Source organism: Salmo salar, chromosome 20 (assembly GCF_965601325.2).
Source record: "Salmo salar chromosome 20, fSalSal1, whole genome shotgun sequence".
NCBI lineage: Eukaryota > Metazoa > Chordata > Actinopteri > Salmoniformes > Salmonidae > Salmo > Salmo salar.
In genome coordinates, this window is record NC_138310.1 from 11567391 (window position 1) to 11579905 (window position 12515).

The following is a 12515-nucleotide window of genomic DNA, read 5'->3' on the forward strand; positions in this document are numbered from 1 at the left end:
AAAGGTGAGGTATTTTTGCGAGCGCTCTCTGGGTTGAGCATGCTGACACAGAGGAGCCTGGCTCGCATAGGTAACGATCACTAAAAGAAGAAGGAGAAGAGAAAAGGTGGGAAACTGGGGAAGAGAGGAGGAGCGCAGGGGTGACGAAATACCCTGAGGGCCTCATTATTTTCCTGCTGTTAATTTACCTTGCAAGCTTTCTCACCACACCACTGTTGATTGGAGACACGGCACAATTGTCGTGAGTGAAAGAACCATGTCTCGTTCTGCGGTGCTGTGGTTGTCTCGATAAGAGAAAAATAAGAAAGAAGATAAAGATATATCATTGTGTTCGCTTCTCTCTGAGTCCTGACTGGGGGATGTGATTGGGGAGGGATGTGATTGCTGGGGTTCAGCGGTCTACTTCCTGTGACTAATGACCTCATCCATGTTTAACCTATGACCCCTCCAAAAGGGCTCTTCCCCTTTGCAACCCACCACCCCCACTGTCACACACACACGCACGCACGCACGCCCGCACACCACACACACACACACACACACACACACACACACACACACACACACACACACACACACACACACACACACACACACACACACACACACACACACACACACACGGCTGAACTGTCACTCTGCATTACCCTCAATTATACCCAATTAGCTGGAATCCATGATGGCTGACCCTGGACATTAACGACAAGACGAGCGGTAGATGTGTTTACCTCAGTGCTTCTACTTAAATGTATGTGTGCTTGTGTGTGTTAAATACAAATGTATGTAAGTGTGTGTGTGTGCGTGCGTGCGTGCGTTCGTGCGTGTGTGTGTGTGTGTGTCTGCTCTCTGTCTGCGGCCCATGCGTTTATGGCACAGGGGGCTCTTTCATGTGCCCAGGGCTGGGAGAGGGTCTGAGTGGCCGGGGGGGTGGGAGCCAGGGCTCAAACACTGCTGCCCTCTGTCCAGAGCTCTGGGCAGGCATTCAACGCCAGGGAGGCCTGGCCGTGGTGCCCCTGCTCAGAGGAAGTGTTTCGGGGCCTGGGGGTGGCAGGCCAAAGTGGCCGCCCAGAGAGACGGAGGTCCCGTGCCCGCGGTGATGGCGCCATGGTGGGCTGCGGAGCCCGGTGGGTGGCAGGGTGGTGCTGACAGCCCTAACAGAACGGTGCCACTCAATAAAAGGCAGGGAGAGCAGGGGAGCGGACGCTTCTAGTGAGTAGAGGTGAAAGGCTCCCATAATGTCTACATTGCGCCGCAATAGCAACGATAGTATGAAATGAGATGTCAAATGTCGACAGCCACATCGGCCTGATTCCCCACATACATGTCAGAGTGAAACTAAGATCTACCACTTCAAACAATTTTTGATCTATTCCTTCATGTGTATGGATTGATTGTGATTTAGAGAGCGTTACGTAGATTTTAAGTCATAAGAGTTTTGTTCAGGGCAGGCTGGGAGCTCGTTTGCGTGAAAATAACACAAACATGTGAAGAATGTGGAGGCTAAAGATAACACCTCTGATGTGTATTTGGCTGAAGCGCACAGAAGTTTCCTCAAAGGGGAAGTGAAAATATGCAAAGGCCAGGCAGCCATTTAGACAAAAAAATTATAAATAAATTCTGTGTGCCAAAGGTCCCTGTCTGTCTTGTGACGGTCACCTTCATATCCTTGTTGCTTGGCTCAGACATAAGAGAACTGATGTCATTTTACCAACATTGCCATGTATGGCAAAAAGCAAAAGAGCTTATTCAAAAGTTGTTTAAAAGGTTTATTTAAGGATTTTGTATCAATATGAATGCAAATTAATGTGTAAAAAGGCTGGTGTAAAATGACTTACATGAGACCTCAGTTATAAACTGTTATATGCTTGTTCACTTTCTTTCTCTCTCAACCCCCTCCTCTTTCTCCCTCCTTCCCTCTCTCTCTGTAAGCGAAACCCGGATATCTGTGGCATCGATTCCCCTCAGGTGTCCTTCCTGTCTCCCTCTCTCCCCTCCTCATCCTTGGGAGCCGGAGTGCCTGGTGCGACCGGTGAGCCCGGTCTGCGGTGGGACAGGGAGGGAGGGAAAGGAGACTGAGATAACAGCAGACAGGAAGTGTGCACTGGTGCAACGTGATAGCCTTCTCCACTGAAACTTCCTGACCTCCTCCACACTCCCTATCTCTCTCTCTCCTCCTTTTGACTACAACACACTGACTCAATAACCTGTCACTGATGTCTGGCAACAACTGTACTGGTCCCCCCCACGGGGGACCAGTTCGGAATAAAACATTTTTTATGAAATGTATGCATTCACTACTGTATGTCGCTCTGGATAAGAGCGTCTGCTAAATGACTAAAATGTAAAATGTAGATCTCCCAGAAACTCAAGTAGGAAATAACAGAGTTTATGACAGCTCCACTCCCCTCCTTCTATTTTCACCAATCTCTCTTTTTCTCTTATTTCTTTTGTCTCACTAATGAGCACTCAGTCCACCCAGCTGCAACAGCCACTTCAGGGGAGTCCACAATGGCAGTGTGAAGAGAGCCCAATGACAGTGTTTATGTGGAGATATCATACTGTCAAAGGTTAGAGGGGTCAGTGAGCAACTCTGTTAGATGTTAGCCATACAGAATGACAAGCACAGTAGAAGGATCTAAGAGAGTCTTTCAACAACTGTGCTGGATGTAACAACCATTGAATGTTGTGACAGTAAGTTGCATGGGATAATGGTTCACAGAGTGGTGAGGACTGGGGAGGGAGGGACAGCCTGGGTGTGTGTGACCTGTGAGGGGAGGGGGCACGTTAGCAGCATATGGATCGAATTGGACTGACAGGGAGCTGACAGAGTGGCGGTGGTCACTGGTGCCACAGGAAGTGATGGATTGGGGGCCTGGAGGGCAGAGAGAGAAGTTTTTCTCCATCCATTTCCTGGGTTGTGTGGCTGATGTTCCGTCGTTTTTCTTTTCAATTAACTGTCCATTGAAAATCTCACCTTTAAAAGTTAAATTCTGTTAACTCATAGCCAAATAATGTTGTTGACTCATCCTATACTGGTTTGTGGCCAAAGCATAAATTGGAGAAAAAAATACTTCAAAAACCGCACCTCAAACTTGTATCTCAAACAGACTGTTTAAAAAATGCTTGTTATTTACTCATAGAGGATGATATCATCCTCCTGAGCAGGATGAGCTGGCCAATATTTCTAATGACGCCCACACCATTTTCTGGAAGGAAAACTATTTCACTCATATTGTAATGAATTATTAGTAATAATATTTCAGAGAAATCTAGAAGCACTGGACAGTTACTTTAAGACCTGGCCACAAATGAAGCAAGCTGTGTGATATTGATGGTAAATACTTTGCCTTTATCTACATTTTTGCCTCATCTTCTAAAATGTATTGAACATTAAATCTAGAATCTTGGGTTTTACATACATTTTTGGACTTATAAATTAAAGATATATATATTCTAAAAAATACAACTTGTAAATGCCTCATGAGCTTAGTTCAACTCTCGTACCCCACCAGAACTCAAAATATAAGCTTGTTTTACTCCAATGGTTGGAAACAAAGTACATTTAGTCAAACACTGTATAGCCTCAAAACATGGTTAAAACTATAATTTTGATATCATGGATGGTCAGTCCTTGTATCCATAGCTCTGTTTATGAATTTGAGAGTCGTTACATTTCTCTAGGCCCATCCCTCAGACTTCTGCCAAAACAGAGGTGGGGTGACCCTTTGTTATCACAAAGTATAGACTACCGATTGCTGTCCATGGTGCTGAAATTGCGACATGTCTATGCGGCTGCATGCCTGTTGAATCGATTATAGGCTTTCTGTGGTACCAGGGTATGTATAGCATTGCATTAGCTAATAGCTATACAATTATTGGTAGGCCTATTTTATCGTCATTTTCTCAAGTCTTAACATTTCACGAAGCTATACACAGTGTTGCAATGCTGCCACTTTTTGCCTGCTGGCTGGTGGCAATAATGTAATTAGGTGTTCTGTAATTAAAGTTGGAAATTCAAACATTTCAGATTGTTAAATACATGTTTGATGCAACAGCATACTAATCAGCTACAATAGATTTGTTAGAATATACAACTGTCCTGTATAGACAACATGAACCTGCATGACATGAGCCATCCTCGCGTTCTCTCCCAGCTTGGATAGAAAGTTGATGTGCGTAAAACCAGCCTAATGCCAAACAATACAGTCAGTCCACCCTTAAAACACTAGCTTACTAGGGATTGTTTAATTATGCAGTGTACTATCTATATGCCGTATATAGTTGCTATTTAGCTGCTATTCATGAACTTTTTAATAAAAAAATTACACATCAAATAGCTTAACAATTTTTAAGAGTAGTCGGCTTGAGGATAAATTCACCCACTATTTATTGTTGAACTCAGCAGGTTTTGTCTGGCCAATACCCTGGTCTCCTTAAGTCCTCCATTTTTGTTTGTAAATGTTTTCACCACGGTCTGTATGTAGGTCCAGGTTGCGAGCCTGACTGTTTTCTCCACTGAGTATTTCCAACCCAGACAGTCTTTCCAGAGACATTGTGCATTATATTTCCATTGTGCTGCACACAATTTAAACTTTAAACTGAATGATGCATTCTAAGATATACCAGAGATAAGGGACTGTTCATATTGCAACCATACAACTCAAAAGCCGGTTCACCAGTATGAACAAAATCGGAGACTGCGTTTTTTGTTCAAGCCCTCAAGAACTGTTAATGATAATCTGTTTGCATCTGCCAATTTATTGGCTGTCCAGTATCCAGACAACCTGTCCCCAGAGCTTCCTATACATGTAATCTCTTTACGTAATGTGTTGTTGACGGCAATTAAGGAGAATGAGAGGCTCAATTAAAGATGTTGCAGAACTGCTTATTTGAAGCACCACTCCATTCTTCTCAGTTTCCCTGATGTTGCTATGGAAATCAAGCTGTTTTTACCATCCCTGTAACTATCGCTTTGCATAAAGGACTACCTAAGAAGCATTAGGCTCTTGGTCTGATATGCACTTTTGAACACCTGAGGAAGCTCCACTCATTGCACTGGTGCCATCATTGTCTTGACCACGGCATTTGTTCACCGATATCCCTTATACTTTCAATCAGTAAAAAAAAATATTTTTCAAGACCTGAGTCACATTCCTGAAGCCAAAGAAACAAACACTTAGCTTCATAGTACACATGGAAATTAAAAGGTTTATGAATGACTTTTAGGAGGGTTACTGTCAAAATGATTTAGAGCTTGTGCCCGCCCTCCTGAAACATTTCAACTCACCACACTATTAAAAAAGGCCTTCTTCAATTGTGCAAGGGGTGACACTTCAGGCTGAGTTGTAAGTTTCACAGATCCCCATCTGCTACACTAGTGCATGTTTTCAAGATCCAGCAAGGTTACTCGCATGGTTTGGTGATCCATGCTTATGTGATGAGAACCTTGCCTGAGACCTGAAGACGTGTTAGTTTGATGTGTCAGTTTGTGTTTGACATAGTTTAGTTTCAAGCGGGGGCGGACTGGCCATCTGGCACTTAGGGCAACTCGCGAGCGGCTGTGATCATCATAGAGGGGAGCACATCCATGCTCCAGAGAGTCTTAGCTTTCAGGAATGGGGTCATAATAGCTTATAGCCAAAGCGGTTCAAATGCTAGAGCCAAATTCATAGAAGGTAAATAAATTCAACATGGCTTCAGAAACCACCAGAAGCTTCTGTTTACCACAGAGAGCAGTTGATTCTATCTCCTCTACTTTCCTGGCTGGCAAAGTACCAGGATGTTGTCACTGGTTTTGAATCTGAATTTAGAGAACTGAATTTGTAAACTGAATCTGAATGCATCTGAGAAGCTGAATATTTGAAACTTTGATTTACTTGAAATGATGGTTTGTAAACTTGATACACAGACAATTAATGCAATATGTATGTATACCATTTTGAAAATGTATGTATAAATATTGAATTTGAATATTCAATTAAATAGACATAATTTTAAAACTGAATGCAAATATTCATTCAATTCAGTTGAAATCATGAAATACAAGTTAAAATTGTGACTTCAATGATTCAATCTGTGCATTAAACATTCCAAAATATTACATTCCAATTCAATATCCTAATAGAAATTATAAATTATAAATTTCAAATACACTTTTGGTTGGCACTGAAATTGCTCCGTAGATTATTTTCCTGCTGTGAAAAACAGATCAAATTAAGATAGTGCATCTGTACCTTGAGAGGAAAACTACAGAAGCCCCAATAACCAGCTCAGCCACAGAGGGAGCATGTCCGCCTTTCAGCGCTCTCTCAGCTCCACGCACCTCTCTCGGGCTCAGCAGTGTGTGGTAAGTAAACGCCACCTTGGACCAGCCCGTCTCTGTTTGGTTGTTTGTTTGTGTTTTCTACCACCCTTCCCCTCCCTTCCCACCCCCATGCATAGTAATATTCCACTGCCAGGACCTAAAGCGGGTGGCATGGTGTGATAGGGTATGAAAGGGTGCCACCAGTGTTTGTTGCCCGTTAGCCTCAGAGTGGGCCGCTAGATTTAACAAAAACAAGACCCACTACTACCCCTATGTAAACTACTACCCCAAGGGTACCCAGAACAATCATCCTGCTATCCCACCTACACCCTTCTGCCTCCCCCCACCACCACCACTAAGACACCATCCTATCCAGACTCCCTGAAGACTTCAGTCAGCACACCTACCGTCCTCTCTCCCAGGCCCACAATAAGGTGTTTCCCCACCCCCTCCTATACTCCTCCTCCTATCCACCCCTCCACTCATCCATCCTCCCTTCTCCATGGGGCTTACCTGTCTGTTGCGTTCATCCATAATCCGCGTGATCTGAATCTTTTTCCTCCCCATCGTCCCGTCCTTTTCTTCTCTCCTCTCCCTAAAGAACGTTACGCTTTCTTCCCTCGCTCTTCTTCTGCCTTTCCTCAAACTGCTCTTTCTTCTTCTTTACTTGCTCCGATCAATTCAAAGATTCCAGCATCCGTATCTGCATGAGAGAAAGAGACAGATAGAGAGAGGGAGAGAAAAGGCGAGAGAGAGAAGGAGAGAGAGGATAAACATTAAGTGAAATGAAATATGGCAAAAAAAACGGGGTGGAGGATGGGGGGGAAGGCACATCATCGCAGCCACAAGGGAGGGTGAAGAAAGACAAAGAATCCGTCAACATGTTGTGAAAGCAGCGCTGTGTTTTTCACTGTTGATATCATGCAAATCAGGTTTGTTGCATTTCCGTGCCGACTATGAGGAGAGACAGTGCTGTCAGGCTCTTGCCTCGTTCACAGAGAGTTTGACAGTGTTTTGAAAGTGCCGCTAACTTAAACGCTCTAATCACCTACAGTGTAACAACACCTCCAGCCTAAGAAATACAGTTTGTTCCTCCCGAAAAACAGCAGTTTGTTGACAGAACGACAGCAAGGTATGACTAGTCTAGTCTACCTCCAATACGGTTCCAAAATGGGTACCATGGAGACTGGCTTGGATGCAGATATAAAACCTAGCCTTGCCTTGTTCAGACAAAAACACTATAGATTTTACCTTTAAAATCACAGCAATAGAGCTGATTCCCTACAATGGAAATGGAACCAAATTCCATAAAGAACAGAGCTTAAACCACTTGGACACTGTGTGTGTGTGTGTGTGTGTGTGTGTGTGTGTGTGTGTGTGTGTGTGTGTGTGTGTGTGTGTGTGTGTGTGTGTGTGTGTGTGTGTGTGTGTGTGTGTGTGTGTGTGTGTGTGTGTGTGTGCATGAGTGCGTGCGTGTGTGTGTGTTGAACCAAAGTCTGGGATATATGTGGGGGATTTTTTTATGTATTGTCATACTTGTGTAAAAGTAAAGCTTCCTTAACAGAAAAATTGCCCAAGTAAAAGTGAAAGTCACCAAGTAAAATACTACTGAAGTTCTGTAATTCTCATTGAAAAGCATCTACACAAGAAGCGGTAGATCTGTTCTAGGTACGCTATTTCTATGCTTCCCATTCTTAAATTTAGTTTCTGCATCTTTTACTTTTTGGTTTTGTACACCAGCTTCAAACAGCTGAAAATACAATAGTTTGGGAATGGAAAATATATTTCACAGCGGTTTAGATGGTACAATGATTCTCTACACTATACTTGCTTGCTTTGTCACATAAAGTGAAATTAGGCGTACTATTAGAATTTTAGCAAACAGGAAATGGTAGAGTGATTTCTGCCCAGTGTATCTTTAAGCAAACCAGACGGTGTAATTATTATAATATTTTTTTTATCTATTGACAGACAGGGGCACACTCCAACCTCATTTACAAATGCAGTTTTTGTGTTTAGTGAGTCCACCAGATCAGAGGCAGTAGAGATGACAACGGGTTATAATGATAGGTGTGTGAATTGGACAACATTGCTGTCCTCCCTGAGCATTTGAAATGTAACGAATACTTTGAGTGTTAGGGGAAACGTATGGGAGTAAAAAGTACATATATTTTTCAGGAATGTAGTGGAGTAAAACAAAAAAAAATAGAAATAGTAAAGTACAGATACCCCAAAAAACTACTTAAGTGGTACTTTAAAGTATTTTTACTTAAGTACTTTACACCACTGTCTGTGTGTGTGTGTATGAGCGTGCGTGCATGTGTGTCCGTCTGTTTGTGCGTGCGCTTCTGTTTGTGTTTGAGCGTGTGTGTGCAGTGCATGCACTCGCATTTGTGTGTGGGCTGAGCTGGACCGATGGTGTGTGTGAGAGTGAAATAGCTGACTTCCAAAGAGGTTGTGCATGTGTGTGTGTGCGCTTGGGTAAGCCAGATCTCTGGTGCTTCTCTCCAGAGTGCTAAAGTAGGCCAACCCAATCTATCTCAGGGAAGAGCAGAAGAGCTGTTGTTGTGTTTTCTTTTGACAGTAGAGGTGATAACGTCCCTCGTTATGCAAATGAGCATCCCATTATTTAAGCTCAGTGCAATGCAGAGAGCTGTCAGAGCCGTCGTATTAAAAACCCTCCATCTACCTTGCTTTTTTTCTCCCCCTTTCCTTCTTCTCTTTTCTCTCCTTTCTGAACCAGATTTCCAGCACCTGGCAGCATGAGCCCGGATACATTGATGTGGAAGACAACACCGCTTCACCAAAAGACATGTCAGTCTTTCTCACTCTCTCTCTCCCTCTCTACTGCTCACACACACACACACACACACACGCATGCACACACGCACACACACACACACACAGGCACACACACACAGTCACACGCACGCACACACACTTCCCTCCCCCTATCTTTCCTTTCCTGTTTGATCTCCCTCTAACCTGAATCCATGTGTTTATTAAGTGACATAAAGCACAAGAAAGCCCCTCCAAACCCCCACTGCTGTATATTTGACCCTTCACTTGAGCGGAAACACAAGTCTTCCCTGTAACACTCCCATCTGATCTTGCTTTATGAGCACAAGTGAGAATTATCCGCAGTATTGGAGAGCACAGGTTCAAAACACCTGTTCTTCTGTATGCCACTGGTGTGGCCATCTCTCCTGAGAGGTGGAGTGAAGGGTAATCAAGCCAGTTAGATATAGCCCATAGCCTGATGGCTCCTAATGGTCTCCAGGTTGACAGTTTCTCAGGTTTCACATGTTCATTCCAACATGGCGATCAAGCTTGCCCCCTTGATTCGATTGGCGTGCCCACGTGGAAATGTAATTAGCTTAATAAAAAAAATCCATAAAAATCTGTCTGTTTAAGGTATAGACTTCTCGTTTTTGCATGGGTTAGGTCTAAATCCACCCAATTCATCAATGTCAGCGGTGTTTGTCAGATCAGGAGACATCCCGAAAATCGGTCTTGTCACAAAAACATCTGCAGAGTCCAAACGGTTCATGCTAGAAACTACGAACCCACTATGGAAAGCCGAGACTCCCATGAACACGATGGTGTTCTCTGTTTTGCTCTACGACCCCCACAAGTGTCACAGGACTTTTCTGAAGTCAGTCCAACAGATGTGCCAACTTCTACCGGTAGAGTCGAACGGTTTGAGCTAAAAACTTATATGAAAGCTGAGACTCTCACGCACACGTACATGTTGGTTGTTTTGCTCTACGGCACCCACAAGCTTCACAAGACTTGTCTAAAGGTAACCCGTTATGGGGCTGAAAAATAAATGGAAGTGAACGGGGTAGTTCCACATCAAAGGTATACACATCATTCCATGGTAAAATTATTATAAAAACATTTCCTGAGCTTTCTTATATTTTGTTGATCTCTCTCTCTCTCTCTCTCTCTCTCTCTCTCTCTCTCTCTCTCTCTCTGCATAATGATCCCATTAACGCCTCAACAAAGGCATGCTCTTCTTTCGCACCCTTGTGACAAAACCGTACTCATGTGATGATGGTTTGGAGCACCACTGCGAATGACACGGACATGGAACACTGGAAACAAGACCACTGACTGCATAAGCAACCATAGGAAACAACGGCACTAAAGATAATAACATAACAAATCAGACAGTGGTTCATTCTTCCCGAAACACTTTCTATGGTTACACTGAACAAATCTTAAGAAGTCTTCACAGTAAAAACAACAAAGTGCTTTCAGGAAGATGAAAGTGTCATCAGACAAACTAACACTAGAGCCTAACAGTGGTGCTCAACACTCCACAGACAAAGACACAACAACTACAGTACATGTACAACAACATATAAATCCCCCAGTCAGGCCAGCATACCTCAATCAGAACCTGACAGTGTCTTGAACATTTCATCTGGGCTTTGACTCCAGCAACCAACGCGGCTGATGTGAGGTACGACTGCTTAGCCCCACGCCGGTGATCCCCCTTCCTCCCTTTTCCTTCCCCTCCCCCCTCCCTCAAACACGAGATCCCCCCCCCCCCCGCCAGCTCCTTAACGCTCCCTCAACCCTCAACCCCCTTCCCCACACACCTGCTACCATCCCATTTGAGTGCAAGGCAACTCAGTCCTCCCTGAGATCGCCCACTGCCTCCCCAACATCAGCTCACTCTCTCTCTCCCTCCCTCCTACCTCCTCCAGGCCTGGTGAGGAAGGGATGGCTGGCGACAGTAATCACCCACCACCCTGACAGATTACCACAGAGCAGCTCAATCCAATTTACCTCTCTGATGGCGTCCCACCATGAGACGCTGCGGCCAGAACGAGAGAGAAAGAGAGAAAGAGAGAGAAAGAGAGCAATCCACCCCAACAAGGTAGAACTAAACTCAGCAAAAAAAGAAACGTCCTCTCACTGTCAACTGCATTTATTTTCAGCAAACTTAACATGTGTAAATATTTGCATGAACATAAGAAGATTCAATAACTGAGACATAAACTGAACAAGTTCCACAGACATGTGACTAACAGAAATGGAATAATGTGTCCCTGAACAAAGGGGAGGGGGGGGGGGGGGGGGTCAAAATCAAAAGAAACAGTCAGTATCGGGTGTGGCCACCAGCTGCATTAAGTACTGCAGTGCATCTCCTCCTCATTGACTGCACCAGATTTGCCAGTTCTTGCTGTGAGATGTTAACCCAATCTTCCACCAAGGCACCTGCAAGTTCCCGGACATTTCTGGGGGGAATGGCCCTAGCCCTCACCCTCCGATCCAACAAGTCCCAGATGTGCTCAACGGGATTGAGATCCGGGCTCTTCGCTGGCCATGGCAGAACACTGAAATTCCTGTCTAGCAGGAAATCACACACAGAACGAGCAGTGGCTGGTGGCATTGTCATGCTGGAGGGTCATGTCAGGATAAGCCTGCAGGAAGGGTACCACATGAGGGAGGAGGATGTCTTCCCTGTAATGCACAGCGTTGAGATTGCCTGCAATGACAACAAGCTCAGTGCGATGATGCTGTGACACACCGCCCCAGACCACGACGGACCTTCCACCTCGAAATCGATGCCGTTCCAGAGTACAGGCCTGGGTGTAAGGCTTATTCCTTCGACGATAAATGCGAATCCGACCATCATCCCTGGTGAGACAAAAACGCGACTTGTCAGTGAAGAGCACTTTTTGCCAGTCCTGTCTGGTCCAGCGACGGTGGGTTTGTGCCCATAGGCGCCGTTGTTGCCTGTGATGTCTGGTGAGGACCTGCCTTACAACAGGCCTACAAGCCCTCAGCACAGCCTCTCTCAGCCTATTGCGGACAGTCTGAGCACTGATGGCGGGATTGTGTGTTCCTGGTGTAACTCAGGCAGTTATGGTTGCCATCCTGTACCTGTCCCGCAGGTGTGATGTTCAGATCTACCGATCCTGTGCAGGTGTTGTTACACGTGGTCTGCAACTGCGAGGACAATCAGCTGTCCGTCCTGTCTCCCTGTAGCGCTGTCTTAGGCGTCTCACAGTATGGACATTGTAATTTATTGCCCTGGCCACATCTGCAGTCCTCATGCCTCCTTGAAGCATGCCTAAGGCACGTTCACGCAGATGAGCAGGGACCCTGGGCATCTTTCTTTGGTGTTTTTCAGAGTCAGTAGAAAGGCCTCTTTAGTGTCCTAAGTTTTCATAAGTGTGACCTTAATTGCCTACCG

General features: G+C 44.8%; 1 protein-coding gene across 6 annotated transcripts in view; it reads right to left on the minus strand.

Annotated features, from left to right (window-relative positions):
* mef2cb (myocyte enhancer factor 2cb) overlaps positions 1–12515 on the minus strand; it is a 98738-nt gene that overhangs the window by 53934 nt on the left and 32289 nt on the right. For all 6 annotated transcript variants that reach the window (XM_082966193.1, XM_045702953.2, XM_045702954.2 and 3 more), the window contains exon 2: positions 6818–7007. In XM_082966193.1, the coding sequence (XP_082822319.1) occupies positions 6818–6871 (54 nt within the window). In that variant the 5' untranslated portion in view covers positions 6872–7007. The remainder of the gene's footprint in view (positions 1–6817; positions 7008–12515) is intronic.